Here is a 19,530-nt window from a genome sequence, read left to right as displayed (position 1 = left end):
TAACAGAGTTTTCTTATAACCTATAGTGATTCTTTTATTATAATTTAATAATTCTTTATATTAAATCTCCCTTGTTTAAATCACCATATGGTTCTATCTTCAGATTGGATCCAGACTGCTATAGTCTCTGCCTTCATAGTGCTATAGAGAAAAAAGATAATTAAAATACCCATACTATTAGTAAAATGCAAAGTTAAATAGCAGCACATAGCAGGGAGCCTCAAGCTAGTCTTACAGGATCACAGAAAGCTTTCTGAAAGGAATAACATTTAAGCTTAGACTTGAGGAATAAATAAGAGTTGACTATATGAAGAAGAGAAGAAAGAGTTTCTAAGCATAGGAAATACCATGTAAAAGGCCTAAGGGTAAAAGTTTGGAAGTAAAAAATAAATATATATATATATACACATATACACACACATATATATATATACATATATATGTGTATACATATATGTATACACATATATATACATATACACACATATATACATATGTATGTGTGTGTCTGTATATATATATACACACACATCCTATAAATACTAACCAAAAGAAAAGGAACTGCTAAATTAATAGCAGACAAAATAAAACTTTTAAGGCAAAAACTGTATCTATAGATGAAGAGAATCTTTTAATACTAAGATAGAACAATGCTAAATTTTTATGCTCCTATTAAAATAGCTTCTGAGTGCCTGGGTGGCCCAGATGGTTAAGTGTCCGAGTCTTTTTTTTTTTTTTTAAGTTTATTTATTTATTTTGAGAGAAAGAGAGCACATGCGGGGGAGGGGAAGGGGCAGCGTGAGAGGGACAAAGAGAGAATCCCAAGCGGGCTCTGCACCATCAGCACTGAGCCAGCCCAATTCAGGAACTTGACTCAAAGTGGGATGGACACTTAACTGACTGAGCCACCCAGGCACCCCTTAGTTGGTTAAGTGACTGACTCTTGATCTCAGCTCACGTCATGATCTTATGGTTGGAGCCCCATGTCTGGTTTTGCCCTACTGCTTAGGATTCTCTCTCTCTCTCTCTCTCTCTCTCTCTCTCTCTCTCTCTCTCTCTGCTCTTCCTCTGCTTGTATGCATGTGTGCATGCACTCTCTCTCTCAAAAGAAATTAAAAAAAATAATGAAATAGTTTCAAAATAGGCAAAATATTAACAGAACTACTAGAGAAAATAGACAAGTCCACAATCATAATGGGAGATTTTAATATACCTCTACAAAAGTCTTTAGTAATACAGACTTAACACAATTAAAGAAATAACCTAATAGGGGCACCTAGCTGTCTCAGTCAGTAGAGCATGCAACTCTTAACCTCAGGGTCATGAGTTCAAGCCCCACGCTGGGCATAGAGCTTAAAAAAAAAAAAAAAAAGATGACCTAATAGACATATAAACTATACATATTTACAACTGTAAAAGACATTTACAAGTGGAGACAAAACGTTTACTAATGTATAAAATTAAGAACTTCTGTTCATCAAAGAACATCATAAAAAAAGGAGGAAAGAAGAGAAGTCACAAACCTAGGGAAGATATACCCAATAAATGTACTCATCAAAAAGAATATGTACTCTGAATATATATTTAGATATATAAGGAATTTCTACAAATCTAGAAAATAAAAGTAAAGAAAAATGGGAAAAACACACAAACAGTCATTTCACAAAAAATGAAAGCTAGATGGTCAAAAAGCAACAAAATGTAACCAGCCTCGGGTGCCTGGGTGTCTCATTCAGTTAAGTGTTCAACTCTTGACTTCAGCTCAGATCACCATCTAGAGGTTTGTGAGTTCAAGCCCACATAGGGCACTAACCCACTTGGGATTCTCTCTTTCTCTCTCTCTCTGCCCCTTCAGCACGCATGTTCTCTCTTCTCTCTCAAAATAAATAAATAAACTTAAAAAAAAAAAAAGGTAATCAGCCTCATTGATAACCAGGAAGATGCCAACTCAAACTACAATTAGGTTGTATCTTACAAGTGCTGGACTGGTAAATATTAAGTCTGACAATACAAAATGTTGGAGAGGATGTAAATTAACAAGAACTCTTATACATTGCCAGTAATGTACCCTGGTAGAAGTACTTAGAAAAACAATTCGTCATTATCTTGTAAATGTATACATTCACAAACACTATATCCAAGCAATTTCACTGAATGTACCTTAGAGAATGCTTACACATGAAGAAATTAGTTCATCCATTTTCCCCTCAAGAAAATCTAGATTTATATAAAAACTAAAATGTAAGTATAAAAAAACCCACAGGATGTACTAGCAGGATCAATTTCTAAATTTAAATAAACATCATGTATAAGAGAGTTTTCTCCTTCATTTACTTTTTGTCAGAATAGTTAAAATAATGCAGACCTGGATATATTAACAAATAATATCAGAAACTATGTAGCATTAACTTAACCTCAAATTATGGATAGATGTAAACTGATGTGTTTTTTTCAGTCATCCATATCAATTACAAATAACTTCAAATGAATTTAACTACCCTAACTTATAAATCTTAAAAGTTTCAAAAGGTCATATAGGTCAACATTCCACTCATTTTACCTGAATATCCCATTTGTGGTGTCCAACTTTTATAACCTGATCTCTGGGGATTTCCAGCAGACAATGGAGTTTTTAGTATTTGAGGATAATTACTATCTCGTGCAGAAGATGAGCTTGTACCAAAAGTAAAATTTGATGCAAATATGTTTTCTGCATTATATCTTTTGTTTCCAAAATATGAACCTAAATTTGAAAAATGAAATATCAATTCTTAAAGATTCAGAATTATATACAATGATGTTTTAATCGCTGTAATTTGTATCATGTTCACTTTCTATAAAAGTTCATCAGATAACAACTTTATTTTATTTTATTTAAAAAAAATTTTTTTTAACGTTTATTTATTTTTGGGACAGAGAGAGACAGAGCATGAACGGGGGAGGGGCAGAGAGAGAGGGAGACACAGAATCGGAAACAGGCTCCAGGCTCCGAGCCATCAGCCCAGAGCCTGACGCGGGGCTCGAACTCACGGACCGCGAGATCGTGACCTGAGCTGAAGTCGGACGCTTAACCGACTGCACCACCCAGGCGCCCCAGATAACAACTTTAAAAAAATAGCCAATTATGACAAACTTAATGGCATTAATGATAAATAATCTGGTACTAAAATATAAGGAAAGTGCTTGCTAATGTGCTTCTACAAGCTGAGACTACTCTTGATAAAATCATAAACTACCCTCTACTCTTCAAATACACCAGATGTTTACTTTGTATAGCAATTATGAGACTTCTTTTCTTGGACTGATTTGACTTCATTGAAACTCTCTCTTGCCATGCAAATAGTACAAGAGTTTTAACAACTTTTTAAATGTGTTTATTTATTTATTTATTTGGGGGGGGGGTGAGAGGGTGAGAGAGAGAGAGAGAGAGAGAGAGAGAGAGAGAGAATGAATCCCAACCAGGCTTGGCACTATCAGCACTGAGCCCGACGTGGGGCTCGATCTCATGAACCCGGAGATCACAATCTGAGCTGAAAGCAAGAGTTGGACACTCAACCAACTGACCCACCCAGGCACCCCCCAAAAATTTTAAACTCATTTGGATTCATTTCCCTGTTTGGGAACTTTCCTACTGATATATCAGAGTTGTCAGTTTTTCCACGAAGAGAGAGTTGTCCGAATATAAATAAGTCGAACTCGCACTGAAGTACATACATTTTTAAACTACTTAAACATATTATTCAACTGAATTAGATGAAACGCTAAATTTAATCTATTTTCAGGGCGCCTGGATGGCTCAGTTGGTTAAGTAAGCCTCCGACTTCAGCTCAGGTCATGGTCTCGCGGTTCTTAGGCTCGAGCTCCCGGTAGGGCTCTGCGTCAGGCTCTGTGCGGACAGCTCAGCTTCCGATTCTGTGTCTCCCTCTCTCTCTGTCTCTCCCCTGTTTGTGCTCTCTCTTTCTCTCTCTCAAAAATAAATAACCATTAAATTTAAAAAAATCTATTTTCGTCCTATCCTAGTTTAGGAGCCAAGCGGTTTAGCATTGCTATCACCAAACTCTTGCACAAATTCTCCCATTTGTCATATACTTGGGGCGGGGCATTACATCGTGAGTTATTTCAGTCTTCCTCAGAACTGAGCCATTTACCATTGCGGCCTTGTAATAAAACCAATTTGCCGAGTCCAGTCACTCAGACCCAGCAAATTCCTAGAGCACCCCATTCTCATCCTCCAAATCCCAACGGAACCTTCTCTGTGGTAATCGCCCACCCCCGCCCCCTGAACCTCCAGATGCTGCAGACCTCCGGCTGACAGGTGACTCCACCCAACCACTCCTTGCCTTGGGCTGGTCGGGTACGGGGCGGGTGGCCATGGACACTGCTGCTGCTGCTGCTCTGGTCGCCGGCGGCTCCAGACGTGCCCGGAGGTGTGGACGCGGAGGCCTGCGCTGAAGGGCGGCTCTGAGGAGTCTCCTGGAGTCCGAAATTATAGCGACGACCCTGAATTCTAGCCTTTCCCAATGCGGGGGAAGCCGCAGGGGCAGAAGACGAGGTTGACGAGACCTCAGGCCTCAGCATCCTCACGAATCTTTCCAGACAGAAGGTTGGGATTTCTGAGCGGCGTCACCGCCCCGAAGTACGGAAGCGTCGAAGAACAGGGCTGGAGCCCCGTGCGCAGACGCACAGAGCCCCAGCGCGCAGGCGCACCGACCCCAACTTCCCCCATCCACACCTGGGATCCTACCCCCACCGGTGTCCAGTGCCTCCACCTCTCCCAGGATTTGGCTTTGTGGCTTTGAGCTTAATGAGGCACAACTCGGCTGAACCAAATTCTTCAGAGCCCATCGATGTCCATCCAATTTGGTAGCCCCATTGTTAGTTACCACAGCACTCTATTTTACTAAAGGGGTTTGATGCTTTTTAACATTTCCCACATACCCTCAAATACGCTTTTGAAATTCTTTTTAAATTTTCAAACTCTCCCTCACTGCACACTCAACGCCTGCTGGTGGAGACAAATTCAGTTTTCAGCCTAACACTGCTTCTATAGCAAAACACAGAAAAGTGCCACGAACCTCCTACAGCTTCAGTATCCACAAGGCTGATCACAAGATTGCCCTTCACCCATTAAGCACAGAACTATATACACAGTGCCCTAAGAACCAGGTCAAAAAACATGAGCTCTCTCCCACAGTTCTCTATTTTTCATACTGTAGGTATGAATATACTGTAGGTATGAATTAGTTAAGAACAGACTATACAAATCCAAGCTCTAGCTTTGCAACAAATGACTTTCAGGGCCTTTTACTTTTCTTGACTATGGAAATAGCAGTACCAACTTCATAGAGAAGCTAGGATTGAGAAAATACTCTGGATACTATTAGAAGATACTTAAAAACATTACTAAACAGGGGCACCTGGGTGGCTCAGTGCTGACAGCTCAGAGCCTGGAGCCTGCTTCAGATTCCGCGTCTCCGTCTTCTCTGCCCCTCCCCTGCTGGTGCTCTCTCAAAAATAAACGTGAAAAACATTTCAATATTACTAAACATAGCGTTTAAGTACAGACTTGTGACATCACTGTTGTACACCTGAAACTAATGCAACATTACGTAAAAACTGATTTCAGGCAGCTGTTACCTCAATAAATCAGGTGTTTACAGCCTAGTTCACCCAGTTCCAATGGCACCATTTAAATATTATGTTCTATCCAATTTCAAACTTTCAGAACAATCAAAATAGTGGCAATTCATCCTAAACTCTTCAAATTAGTTAACTGTCAAAATAATTTCATTTCAACAATCTCATGTTAAGCACCTTTTCTTCAAAATGTTAAAAATGGACATTGGTGAATGAGGTCTAAGTGAACCATCACTTTCACTCTACCTCCAATGTGGGGCCTGAACTCACCACAAGAGTGCCATGCTCTACCGACTGAGCCAGCCAGGAACCCCACTAATCCTTATTCTTAAAAGGACTATTAATATAGAATATTGCCAACATGCTTGAGAAAATTTCAACTTCCATACTTCATTTTCACCAAGAATATAAAACTCACAGAGAATACTCATCTGTGCTCATGTTTCTGAAAATACAGGTTCAAAAAATATTGTGGCAACTATCAACTTCCATTTCCTTGAAGGCCAACAATTCCTTGGGAATAGCTGGCACTGTGACATAAAATCATAAAAAATAAGAGTAAAGTATATCCAAATTGCAATCCTACTCTAAGATGGTGAAATGCACCATTTACCTAAATTACTTTGTGACCAATTCAGAGTAGCCATAAACTTACGAAACAGTCCCAAATTTCAAAAGCCATTTATTCTTGTGCATCTTTTAATTCATATATGGATGGGTTTATCAATTTTTATTAACATTCACATTCTCATTGACATAAACCAATTTACATTAGCCATTATTATAACATGAAAGAAGCACATGGAAAAAATCAAGTAGAACACAATACTTTAAATAGTTCTTTAAACTGAGCTTGCTGTTAAGGAAACATACAAATAAATACACTGAACCAGAAACAAATAATTGTACTCAGAATAATAGCATTGCAGAAGGTAATCTAAAGCTGATACAATAAAGATCTTTATTTTACATTATGTATAAGTACATAATATTCATATACAAAATAGTAACACAGCTTTTAAGTCTGATAAGCACTTTAAGCACATTAAGTCTGATAAGCACTTTTGTTAAGATAGCAAAACTATACTAAGCAATGTCTCACTGTCTAGCTCACTAGTTCAGGCTGAACATTCACTCTCCGAAGTACTTCTTCAGGCATGCAGAAAACAGGACTAACAGGTTTGATCTGTTCTTCTCCCAAAAGTGACAATCCAGCAATTCCAAATAAAGTATGAAAAGGATCCACCTATTTAAAAAATAAGAATTTATAAAGTATTACAAATGAAAACTTCTGAAACTCTACTTCTGAACAAGTTATACTGGATCCCATTGTATTTTACTTTAATAAATGCTTAATTCTTCTAAAATAAAAGTGATGGGGGTCCCTGGGTGGCTCAGTTAAATGTCCAACTTCAGCTCAGGTCATATCTCACAGCTGGGGAGTTTGAGCCCCATGTTGGTATCCGTGCTGACAGCTCAGAGCCTGGAGCCTGGTTGGGATTGTTGTGTCTCCCTCTCCCTCTCAAAAACAAACATCAAAAAAAAAAAAAAAAAAAATTAAAATATGTATGTATAAAATAAAAATGATGGCTTCAAATTCTGTTTTTAACACAGGACCTTCACCATACACTACTTTTCTTGACAAGTGATAAGAAATTTCTGTACACTTGTTTTATATCATCTGTTCTCAAATTAAAATTATCGGAAGGGTATCTATCCTACTTTGCATACTATCCCACTTCCATGTCTGGAAATGCCTGGAAACATAAAAGTAACTTAAAGCAACATTGAAAATGTAACTAACAAGATGTCAGAAATATACTTGCCATATCTCCTGGTCGATCTGCAAATCCTCCTGTTTCTTCATCTTGACATGCTAAAATGAAACTTCGCAGTTTCTCTCTATCAATCCAATGAAGCCTTCCAATTATCTTTAGGGAAGCCAACACCCACCATGAATAGCATACATCTGGTAACTAGGAGAAAAAAAAAAGCCACAAGAGAATTGCCACAATTTTATTCTCTAGTCCAAACATGGGGTGGGGGAGGATTAGAATTAAAGATAATCTTTAGAATTAAAGATAATCACTGGAAAACAAACATTTCCATCCACAGATACCCATGCTAAAAAAGTTTCAGAGCTTTGTTACTCAGTGAAAACTATACCTGTACCTCTATTTTATATGCAAAGAATGCCCCTTATGCTAATGTTATGATATACCTGCTTAAAGACAGTCTAGAGCCTAGCTCCTCAAAATATGGGTCACTTGGGTTTAAAAAACGCAGAACATCTCACCTTCAATTGAATCATTTCAACAAAATCAGTGGGTGATTCATAGGTGTATTAAAAGCTCTCCTACACTAAGTGTAGATTCCTGGCAATCCCCACCCTGACCCATTTTCTAATTGTCCAAGATTATCTAGGTTTTTCACTGGACCTTAACTAGCTAAAAACCACCTATGGGTACTTTCCTACCCCTTACCTTATTCATAAATGTTGAACAAGCAAAGTTTAACAAAAATACAGTGATCTAGACAAAAGCACCACCATGCCTTATTATTTTTGGTCAAAAATCCAGCTAGCTGCAGTCTTTGAGTCATTATCTAGACTACAATGTTTTTTGTTTTTTTAAGCTTTATTATTTATTTTTGAGAGAGAAAGCACGAGTCAGAAAAGGAGAGGGAAAGGGAAAGAGAGAGAATCCCAAGCAGGCTCTGCACTATTAGCAGATCCCTACGTGGGGTTTGACCCCATGAACTATGAGATCATGACCAGAGCCGAAGTTGGATGCTTAACCAAATGAGCCATGCAAGCACCCCAAAAGATTTTATATGCATAAATCGTTTTTATAATACACAAGTCTTACAATTTGCTCTTCAGGATAATTACATAGTTGCAGTAAGACTGTATGTCCTACAATGCTAAAAACATTTACTATCTGGCGCTTCCAGACCCAATTTAGAGAATGTGTGATAACTAAAGAGAAATGCAAACTATGAAGGAAAGCTGGATTCCCTTCCCTCCAAATCAAAATGTCAAAAATTGGGTTTTTCTTTTAAAAAATTTAATAAAGGTTTTAAATGAAAACTTTGTAGCAGAATTTTTAAAAATCATTGATTTTCTAAGTTATTTGTCCTTTCACCCAGTAAGTAGACATGGAGATTTCTACACAAGATACAGGTGTTCACTTAATAGCCCTCCTTGCGGGGGGCACCTAGGTGGCTCAGTTAAGTGTCCAACTTCAGCTTAAGTCACAATCTCAGAGTTCGTGATTTCGAGCCCAGTATCAGGCTCTGTGCGGACAGCTCAGAACCTGGATGGAGCCTGCTTCGGATTCTGTGTCTCCCCCTCTCTTGTAGCCTCCCCACCCCACCCCCCAAAATAAACATTAAAAGAATTTAAACACAATAGCCCTCTTTGGGTCCCAAATACAAACAAAACTTTTAATGCATGACTGATTTTCCTTGGTATAGGTCTAGAACTAAAAGTTTAAAGAAATAGCTGCATTTCTATCCCTGGAAAATACAAGGCCTTCAGGATAGGGAAAAAGACCCTATAAGAATTCATATACTAAGTCTAAATACAAATACACTTTAAAGCTAAGAGTTATTTGCCATTTTTTTTTTTTTTCCCTCAGATTCTACTCCAGATTCTACTTCAGGATAGGGAAGACTGAAGACAGCATCAGAAAGTAGCATACACATCTTTTCTTCAAGAGTCTTTTAAATGGATACCTTAATAAGTATCTCAACTCTAATTTTTTGCCAAGGGCATTTTTTTAGGACGTACAACTGAAAATTTTCAATGGGGGTGGAAAGACAAGCTCATTAACAATTTACAAAAAGCTATAATAATAAAGCTACTAGAACACAGTATTATCTGATGAAACTATACCTTCTCTGGCCTTCCATTGAGTCCACCTGATGGTAACTGTCGTTCACAAAGCCACCAACCGAGTAAATCAGAATTTACTTGATGCAACTGGCTAGTAATAGCCAGAAATCCTGTGCAACAATAGATCTAAAATTACAGACATAAAGTACATGTATATAATAATTTTTCAATAGTAATAGTGATAAAAACTACTCAAGTAAAAAGCCAATTTATGTCTAAAAACTTGGTTTCTATTAAAAAGTTAGAATTGCAAACATGTAAATATCACCTAACTACCTGAACAAATCCAAACATACTAATTCTAGGATCCAATTCTGCAATGAAATACGATTGTCAAAATCTCTTCATGGCTAAAAGTCAATTTTTTTTTCCAAGATTTTATTTTTAAGTAATCTCTATACCCAACATGGGGCTCAAACTCACAACTCCATGATCACAAGTCACATGCTCTATGGACAGAGAGCTAGCTAGGTGCCCCTAAAAAGCAAGTTTTATTTGACAACTATTTACAGATACAATGTATAACAGTACAAATACTCTTTACAAACACAATTTGCCTCTCTGGCACAAGCAAATAGGTGTTCAGGAGAGGTGGGGAACAGGATGCTAGAACATACTACTGTAAAAATGCCTTCCTTTATCTGCATTTAAGCAATTCTTATGTAAAATCCCACATTATAGTATATTTAAGTTAACTTCATTCACATTTAACAGACACAAACTGCTATTAATATTTTAGCAGTTTACCACACTAGTTATCCCTTCAAAGTTGACAACTTTAATCCACATTAAATTACCTGTCCAGCATGGGATTCAGAACCTGGCCTGCAACCAAATCCACCATCAAAGTTCATACACGATAAAACAAATTCAATTGCTTTTTCCACATTAATAGCATCTAACTTCCCCTACAAACAGAAAAAAAATAAGCCTATTAGATTCCAGAATAATCATGGGCACTTAATTATTCCAATACAATATTCAAAACTTACCAACAGGGCCAAAGTTGCCACCGCACAAAAAGAGAATCTTGTATCAATTTCTCCTAAAAGAAAATGGAATCAAATCAAAACGTAAGTGCTACCAGAGGAACCTGACCCTAATATATAATGCAGGTTAACTAACAAACTGCAAAGCTACCACGGTTAAATTTCCAAGAGTGCAAGCTTAATATTTACTTTTTGGACACTAGAAGGAAAGCTAAATCTGAAGCAAAATCACTTCTGAGGAAACCAGTAACTAGAAAATAGTTTTGTCAAAAATACAGCAATTTATCTTAAGTTGCTTAGAATGCCCAGAAAGGGAAGATAACACAGAACCAAAAGGACTATTCAATTTCTAATAATGACAATGAACTTACCCTATTATATAAAAGTGGATTTTCACATCCCATGAAGCAGCTGGTCTCTCCGGCCTGCACTGTATTCAGCCCTAAAGCAGAGATTATCTACATTTATCAAATATAGTACTATGTACTATTCCCTCCCTCCACTCAAATATCCAGTAAGTTTGTAAAGTTTTTTGACTATTTTTCCCTTGCCAGTAAATAGTTTGAAAAAAACTTTACAAAGTCACCAAATACTGGGGAAAAAAAATTTCACCTACCTCATCTTTTAGACTGGCCCCCTCTGTTCCAGTTCTCCTGTATGCTGATATAACTACACAGTGCATGCTGGAACTTCCAGCAGACCATTTAACTTCAGTTAGACCAGCTGCTTAGTGGGACCTGAAAAGATCAAAAACTTAAAAGTCTCCTTATAATTATTAGCAAAGTCTCCAATTCATTGTACTTAAAATTTTTCAACAAAGTTTATCACTACAATCAACACCAAACCAGAATTTAAAATTGGTTATTTTGGGTAGCATGGCTTATAATGACATTACCCCAAATATCTCCAGCAAAAGAGCCATCTTCTTTCTGTAGACTCTGAACATATTCCACAACTTTATTTACATCAATAACATTAATACTATCATACAGAGTAAGAATCTGTAACAAAAACAAAACATGTTAAGTAAATACCTCTTCAACACTGCTAAGTTTGTTCTGATGTTTTCCTCAATGACATTTTAAATTGTTAAGCAAACATGTCCTTTTGTCTATGCATACTGCAAATCTGCAGGCTATCTTCTATTATGCCACAGGCTTTATCAACAAACCCAAATTGGTAACATAAAGCATTCATCCCCTACAAACTATACCTTAGCATTCTAAGACCTTTAAATATACTAACTATTTAAACCCCTAATTGTGCATTTTCACTAATACGAAAATCAACATTTAACTCTACCTGGAGATTTTCAAATTATTTACATATAACAAAGATAAACATTTTACCATTCAAGGTCTCAGTGGAATTTTACTATTTACATCAACTTTGGATTCAGCTAATACATGCCATCACATCATTGACCTTGTAGAATATAGGCTTCATTTGAAAAGAGAAACTTGTTTGACATAGACACCAATTTTGTCATACTCCTAATACCCAATTTCTTCGTACTCAAGTAAGAAAATACACTGCCAAGACTGTTAAATTTTAATAAATATTTACCTGGACAGCACTTAGAGTGTACAAAAGATGAGGATCATGTCCGATACTAGCACTTATTCCACCACACTCGTGTTGACATGACTTAATAAATGTCAGAATTTCTTCTCTATTCATCCGATGTAGTTGTCCCATGAGATCCATTACAGTCAGACCCCAATAGATACCACTCATTCTCAAATACTCAGACATACAGTATTCCTAAAATACACAATGACTTTAATGTGCCAGTTTGAACTGATGCAGGGTAAAAGTGATGGAACATACAAAGCTAACTAACCACACATACTGTTTAATTCAGTTGATCCTAACATCATCAGTAATGATTTTAAATTTGTGGCTCTCAAATTTGGTGGGGGGACAGTATCTGAGAGGCATATGATAAATTCACCTGTGACTGACAATACAAACAGGACTTCAATCTCTAAGAGCCAACCAGAAGTAGAAGTGAAAAATATACCAACCATTTTCAAGTTTGGGGAAAATATTTCTTTCAGAGTACTTAACATCGTTATTTATTAGACATCTATCCTATTGATATATGGAATATGTACAAAGCCCATCTATTACCTATTAGTTACTGATACAACTACTTGAAAACCAAAATGGCCAAAGCATGCAAAAGATAAAATAGCCAACAACAGCTCATCAAAGAAAAATAAAAACTGGTAGACAGAGAGTCCACCGATGTTATTACATACTAAAATTTTGAATCAGGTGAGTGGTCTTAGTTTGCTGTGAACCCAAATTCAGGGTTTAAATAATAGGTTGGTAAGCACTAGATTAAAAAGGCAGGGGTAAGTTAAGACTTAATCCTTGAGTCATCCAGGGAAAAGATAAACATGGTCCTTAACAACTCCATAATGAGGTTATGAGAACTTAAGTCACAAATTCATCAAAACTAGCCAAGACGGTCAATTCAATTGTTGTCTGGATACTACTAGGAAAAATATTTACTTTGAGTTGTATGTTACTCAATGTTTGTGAGATTGTCCCAGACAGGAAAACTATTCAAGGTTTTGAAACTTAGGGTAAGGACTTTTTCAAGGTCTCAGCGTAATTCTAGAGCTAAAGTATTATTACACATCAGCCATATATTCAGGTAATACATGCCAACACATCACTGACCTTGAAAGTAATACCCACAAAGTACAAATCTCTTTTGTACCTCAAACCTCTTACAAATCTAGGCAGGTGATAATCTATTTTGTCTGCCAAATCTTCGAAGAACCATCGTTAATGCTGATGTACTCTCAACCTGATGTCCAAAGGCACACTGAATGCACCTCAGAGAGGGATCTTCAGTGCTTTGGCGTGCAGGAGTTACCATTTTTAAGAAACATGGGCCATTACTGACCTACTGACTGCTTATGCATTATAGATTCACTTCAAAATAAATTTCCAACGTAAAATCATATACATACATAATCGTCTTTCTTTGAGCCATAGGATGCAATATAATCTGCATGCTTCTCTAACAAGAGGGTGTCAGGTGCATCTGATTTGATAGTAACATCCTTCTGCGGTGTGCCCTTTCAAAACAAAAAAGCAGTGATTTCATAATGTTCTTATTTTAATACTTGACCCCAGTTTGTATATTCAACATACATTTGAATTTTTCACTTTGATTTCATCTTGCCACACAAAAACTGTAAGCACTAAAGCCGTGGTAAGATTCGGGTAATTTTTCAGGTCTCAGAGTAATTCTAGAGCTAACGTAGTAATAATCAACTTCGGATTCAGAATACATGCCAGCTCATCATTGACCCAAAAAATTATTACCCATATCTGCTGTTGCTTACCGTTCACTTAAGACTTTTAAGTAAAATAAACACCACAGAAAATCCAAGCTTATCAATTCAGGCCAACTGAAGGTTTACATGTAGCAGCAAGTTGAAGCATAAATATATATATACCTAGCGTATAATGTGCAGCTAAGTTCTTTAATGAAATTTTACTAATCCTAGAAATTCAGGTTTCAGAGCCACCTCTACACGCTCCATAGATTATTCAATTTATCAAGGAAATATTTCCTTTAGCCTCATCTTTTCCAGCTTTTTAGTCTTAGTTTCTTCATTTGCAGCAAGCTCTCAGGAAATGAGGACGTTGCTCCAGTTCCTGCACTTCTGATCTAGCTCATTGTGATCGAGACAGCACTACCTCATTGTTAAGTAGGTCATGACGTAGATCACCAAAAAAGAATTTAGTGAATTTCCACCAGATCCCGCCTAAAATTTACATCTTCAAAGAGACCATACCAGTAATGACTCTACAGATTTTGAGCCATACAATATTAAGAAAGGAAACAGGAACCACCAACTAGCGCGGCTTTTTGAGCGATTAAGAAATCGGGCCGTCGGACCTTGAGGCCTGCCTCTTAGGAAGAAGCCTAGATAAAATTAGAAGCCGTAATTGAGCCCGCGAGATCTGCAGAAAACGCTGAGTAATACTTCACCCTCTCCTAGCCCTAAAGAAACCTTGCAAGGCCCGTATCTCAAGCTAACCATTCTCTAATACTTGCGAAAATACCCTAAGGTAACTGAGACGCTCGGTATCATTCCACCTGGACTGCACCCGAGCACCAATCCAAAACGCAACCTCACTCACCATGTCTGAGACCGAAAAGAGAACTTGGGTTGGTTCCTGGGGAGAGTTAGGCGGCACGCGCCTGCGCAGAAGCGTCCCTTAGGTCCCTTCTGAGCACCAGCATAGCTGACCACACTTGCGCCTGTAGGATGGAGCCTTTGCGTGGCTGCTCTAGGACCCCGCCGACTGCTCATAGCTGTCCTCGCTGCCTGAGCCCAAATTCTTTGGCGCCCGTTTCTTCGTCCCATAAACATCTCGATTTGTCTAAAAGTTTTAAGTAATGTTTAAGTATCTAAATTACTTTTAAGAAATCATTTGATTTTGACGTTCTTTGAACTCTGAAGAGCTGAAGTAGCTGGTAATTAGTAGAGTTCTTGCACGTAGTAAGTATTCAATAAACGTTTTTTGAGTAAATGTTAATGAAATAAATGTTCACATTTCCCTCCTGTTTGCCTTCGTACCGGATGCGACTCACTCGCCTACTCCCTTCTCTTCTTCAGGAAGTGCCAACAGTTGGAAAGTTTTGTAAATTACTTTTGGAAAAGAAACACTCGTTCCTATCACAAGCTTTCCACTAAATTCAGATTTGCTAGGGGTGTTATTGCAGCTGTTTTCGTTTGTGCTTTCTTAGGTCGTTCATACTTTGGCATTTTGAGCACTCATTAGAAAATATTGGCCCCCATACCCTTACAATTTATTACATTCAGTAACGATTTGGAGAAGAGTTCCTGACAACAGTGGGCTATCAATATAATGGGCTATCAGTAATTGAGAGTGTTGAATCTGCTATAATGGTAGATTTCATTATTTCTCCCTGCAATTCCATTGATACTCCCATGTATGTTTGAGGCTACTTTATTAAATGCATGTAAGTTTAGCATCTATTTCTGGTGGGTTGAGCCTTTTACCATTAAGTGATGACTGTCTCTAGCCCTAAAACTTTTTATCTTAAAAAGTCTTCCCTAAATATTAATGTGATTTCGCCAGCTTTCTTTTGCTTCTAAGTCAGATCGGGGAGGGATGTAGAGGGAAGGAAACCAAGGAAGAGAGGGAGAGGTCACACTTCCTGGGAAAAGCAATGCTCAAAGTAGGAATAATGCAAGCATCAGATCCAAAAAGTAACATTCAGATTGAGTCCATAACTGCTGAAAAAATGAAGAACAAGCCTCATTTCCTACTTTATAAATTCATTCAACAAGTATTTATTGGATGTCTAGAATGTGCAAAATAGGGGCGCCTGGGTGGCGCAGTCGGTTAAGCGTCGGACTTCAGCTCAGGTCACGATCTCGCGGTCCGCGAGTTCGAGCCCCGCGTCAGGCTCCAGGCTGATGGCGCAGAGCCTGGAGCCTGCTTCAGATTCTGTGTCTCCCTCTCTCTCTGCCCCTCCCCCGTTCATGCTCTGTCTCTCTCTGTCCCAAAAATAAATAAACGTTGAAAAAAAAATAAAAAAAAATAAACTATTTGGCACATTCTATGCCGGTATTTTTTTTTTTTTCAACGTTTATTTATTTTTGGGACAGAGAGAGACAGAGCATGAACGGGGGAGGGGCAGAGAGAGAGGGAGACACAGAATCTGAAGCAGGCTCCAGGCTCTGCGCCATCAGCCTGGAGCCTGACGCGGGGCTCGAACTCGCGGACCGCGAGATCGTGCCCTGAGCTGAAGTCCGACGCTTAACCGACTGCGCCACCCAGGCGCCCCTAGAATGTGCCAAATATTATTCTAAGTTCTAGGGGTGTGATGATCAGCAAAATGGAAATTTGTGTAGGAAGCATAAGTTCTAGCAATTCTTTTAATTACATTCAGCAACTCTATTTATAGATACTTATCCTACAAGTAGTCTTTTGGGTATGAAGTGACCTATGTGCAAGAATATTCATAGCACCAGTCTTTATTAGCAAAAGGTTACAACTACCTTAATTACCATCAAAAGGTTAAATAAACTACACTGTATTCATTATGCAGTCATTAAAGAGAGGAAGCTCTGCATACATTGCTATGGAAAGATCTCAAAAATATATTAAGTGAAAACCAAAAACAGAAAGTGCCAAGCTATGTATGTTGTGCTACTATTTGTGTGGAAAACAAAGTAGGAAAATATATGGATGTATTTGTAAATGCACAGAATTACTAAAAGCAGTTGCCTACAGGAGGAGGATAGCTGGGGACAGGATTTAAGGAAGGCTTCTTTTTCACTGAATATGCTGGTACTTTTGAAATTTGGTATAGCTTACCTCCTCAAAAAATAAAAATATCCCTCCCCAAAGAAAAATAGTTACAAAAATAAACAAACAAAAACCCTAATTTTGAAAAAACAAGTTCATCTCTGTCTCTAGGCCTGTGCTGTGTAATATAACTAAATGGGACACTTGAGATGTAGTGAATCTGAATTGAGATGTTATAAAGTATAAAATGCACACCCTATTTTATAGACTTAGTAGGAAAAATAAAGTAAAATATCTCATTAACAATTTAAAAAGTAGATTGCTAAAATCATATTTGGATATATTGGGTTAAGTAAAACATATTCTTTTTTCAAAGTTTATTTATTTTGAAAGGCAGAGAGAGGGAGACAAAAACATACTCTTTTTTTAAATATTTTTTTAATGTTTATTTTTTTAAATTTTTTTTTTAACGTTTATTTATTTTTGAGACAGAGAGAGACAGAGCATGAATGGGGGAGGGTCAGAGAGAGAGGGAGACACAGAATCTGAAGCAGGCTCCAGGCTCTGTGCTATCAGCACAGAGCCCGACGCGGGGCTGGAACTCACGGACCGCGAGATCATGACCTGAGCCGAAGTAGGCCGCTCAACCGACTGAGCCACCCAGGCGCCCCAATGTTTATTTATTTTTTGAGAAAGAGAGAAAGAGGGCGTGCATGCAAGCGGGGGAGGGACAGAGAGAGAGGGAGACAGAATCCAAAGCAGGCTCCAGGCTCTGAGCCGTCAGCACAGAGCCTGAAGCAGGGCTCAAACTCATGAGCAGAGAGTGGAGCCTTGAGATCATGACCTGAGCCTAAGATGGATGCTTAACCGACTGAGCCATCCAGGTGCCCCTTTCCTAAACTTTTTATATTAGTTTATTGATCAAATTGGCTAACTTAACTCCTACATAAATTTTAAGATCTTTAAAATTGTAAATTTGGCTTCCATTAAATTGAATCAACAATGAAACAAGATTGAAGCAAACAAAATAAAAAATGAAATTTCTTTCCAACCATAAATTGGAATTATATAATTTCTTTAAATTTTTTTTTTGTAACGTTTTATTTATTTTTGAGACAGAGAGAGACAGAGCATGGACAGGGGAGGGTCAGCGAGAGGGAGACACAGAATCTGAAACATGCTCCAGGCTCTGAGCTGTCAGCACAGAGCGCGACGCGGGGCTCGAACTCAAGGACCGCGAGATCATGACCTGAGCCGAAGTCGACCGCTTAACCAACTGAGCCACCCAGGTGCCCCGGAATTATATAATTTCTAAGAACCTTAGAAAATTTAAAACCTTGGACTATACTGAGTTAATTAATAATCATGGCAAACCTGTATTGTTTTTTGGATAGAATATTAAACCCTTGATTACCAAGCCTGATTTTAAGTTTATATACTTTTGTTTCTTATTTTGATATGGTATGTAGTAAGTGATACCTTTGGGTCAAGTTAATAAATGTTTCTTTTTGTTGCATTAATGTATAAAAGGATATGTATAGCTGAACAAAGTTGTGTTAATGCTCATGAGTTTTGATGATCTGCTGAAATATTGATATGTGACAAACAATTCTCAATGATCTGCCTCCCAGGTTTCTCTAGGAGTTGGTTTCTCTGGGAAGTTAGTTTCTTTAAGTATAATAAGGATTACTGTATAACTATAATAGTAGCAATCATTACAGAAAAATACAACTATGTGTTTTTATTTTTCAAGAGAAAAGTGCAGTTTTGTTCCAAATTATCAGTTTGTTCTACAGTATGAAAAAGCATAGTGAAAGACAATTTCAGGAAAATGAATTTTATTTGCCTTGATATGTAGTACCTGCATCTGAAAAGACACTGGAATATGCTACAATTTTGGCAAAGTTCAGTCAGTTTTAAGGGGCTTGCTTCCTTGGTTGAGCCATCAATCCCTAAGGTAAAAGGTTAATCTTTACCTTCTGCCTAGATAGCAGAGATTTTGTCTTAACCAGAATAAACTTTCATTGCTGTATGTGTCATATCTTTAATTATTAAAAAGAAACAAGGAAAAAGGATTTTTATTTGAGAAACATCTTAAACTTCTTATAATCATGTTATAGTACATTCTTCTGTATTTTTTAAATTTATTGTCCTTTAATTAAGTATATAACCAAGTATTCTTTGTCAGTATTCAGTATTCTTTGCACCTATAATCCTATCTTAATCAAATGATCAATCATCTCTGATATCATGACCTTCCCAGGGTCAAATCTTGAATGAAGAAAAATCAAAATTTCAGGTTATATTTTACATGTAAATGTATCTTTGAAATTTCCTGGGGGGTGGGGAGGAGATCTGTTCTTTCACCTTTTAAAAAGAAAGATATTAGAAATAATAAAGTTTATGTATTCCATATTTAATTATCAACACTATTGTGTGAGCTTCATAAGAAAAGTTAGTAAATAAATCAGATCAACTCAGCCTTCTTTAGCTTAAATTTGTGTAAAGTGTTGTTAATATAAAAATGGCCAGGGGCGCCTGGGTGGTGCAGTCGGTTAAGCGTCCGACTTCAGCCAGGTCACGATCTCGCGGTCCGGGAGTTCGAGCCCCGCGTCGGGCTCTGGGCTGATGGCTCAGAGCCTGGAGCCTGTTTCCAATTCTGTGTCTCCCTCTCTCTCTGCCCCTCCCCCGTTCATG

General features: G+C 37.7%; 2 protein-coding genes and 3 non-coding genes across 5 annotated transcripts in view; all 5 read right to left on the bottom strand.

Annotated features, from left to right (window-relative positions):
- Positions 1-4,578, bottom strand: part of MSH4 (mutS homolog 4) — a 93,860-nt gene extending 89,282 nt beyond the window's left edge. The window contains exons 1-2 of the mRNA XM_030326872.1: positions 4,341-4,578; positions 2,561-2,743 (exon numbers count right to left, since the gene is read on the bottom strand). Of these exons, the coding sequence (XP_030182732.1) occupies positions 2,561-2,743; positions 4,341-4,578 (421 nt within the window). The remainder of the gene's footprint in view (positions 1-2,560; positions 2,744-4,340) is intronic.
- A 1,723-nt stretch (positions 4,579-6,301) lies between these two features.
- RABGGTB (Rab geranylgeranyltransferase subunit beta) lies at positions 6,302-14,939 on the bottom strand. The gene is given in 10 exon segments (XM_030325751.1): positions 6,302-6,883; positions 7,464-7,613; positions 9,533-9,658; positions 10,330-10,440; positions 10,525-10,577; positions 11,417-11,522; positions 12,088-12,285; positions 13,509-13,616; positions 14,692-14,735; positions 14,738-14,939. Coding segments are annotated over 10 exon segments (1,224 nt in total). The 5' UTR covers positions 14,925-14,939; the 3' UTR covers positions 6,302-6,742.
- Positions 11,876-11,947, bottom strand: LOC115522642. The gene has a single exon (XR_003971528.1). It is a non-coding gene; the product is annotated as a small nucleolar RNA SNORD45 (small nucleolar RNA).
- On the bottom strand, positions 13,130-13,213 carry LOC115522640. The gene has a single exon (XR_003971525.1). It is a non-coding gene; the product is annotated as a small nucleolar RNA SNORD45 (small nucleolar RNA).
- LOC115522641 lies at positions 13,774-13,852 on the bottom strand. Its single transcript, XR_003971526.1, has one exon. It is a non-coding gene; the product is annotated as a small nucleolar RNA SNORD45 (small nucleolar RNA).
- Positions 14,940-19,530: the final 4,591 nt, after the last annotated feature.

This window comes from Lynx canadensis, chromosome C1, assembly GCF_007474595.2.
Source record: "Lynx canadensis isolate LIC74 chromosome C1, mLynCan4.pri.v2, whole genome shotgun sequence".
Lineage (NCBI taxonomy): Eukaryota > Metazoa > Chordata > Mammalia > Carnivora > Felidae > Lynx > Lynx canadensis.
Note: the sequence above shows the minus strand (reverse complement) of the source record. Positions and strands in the feature narration are given on the sequence as shown.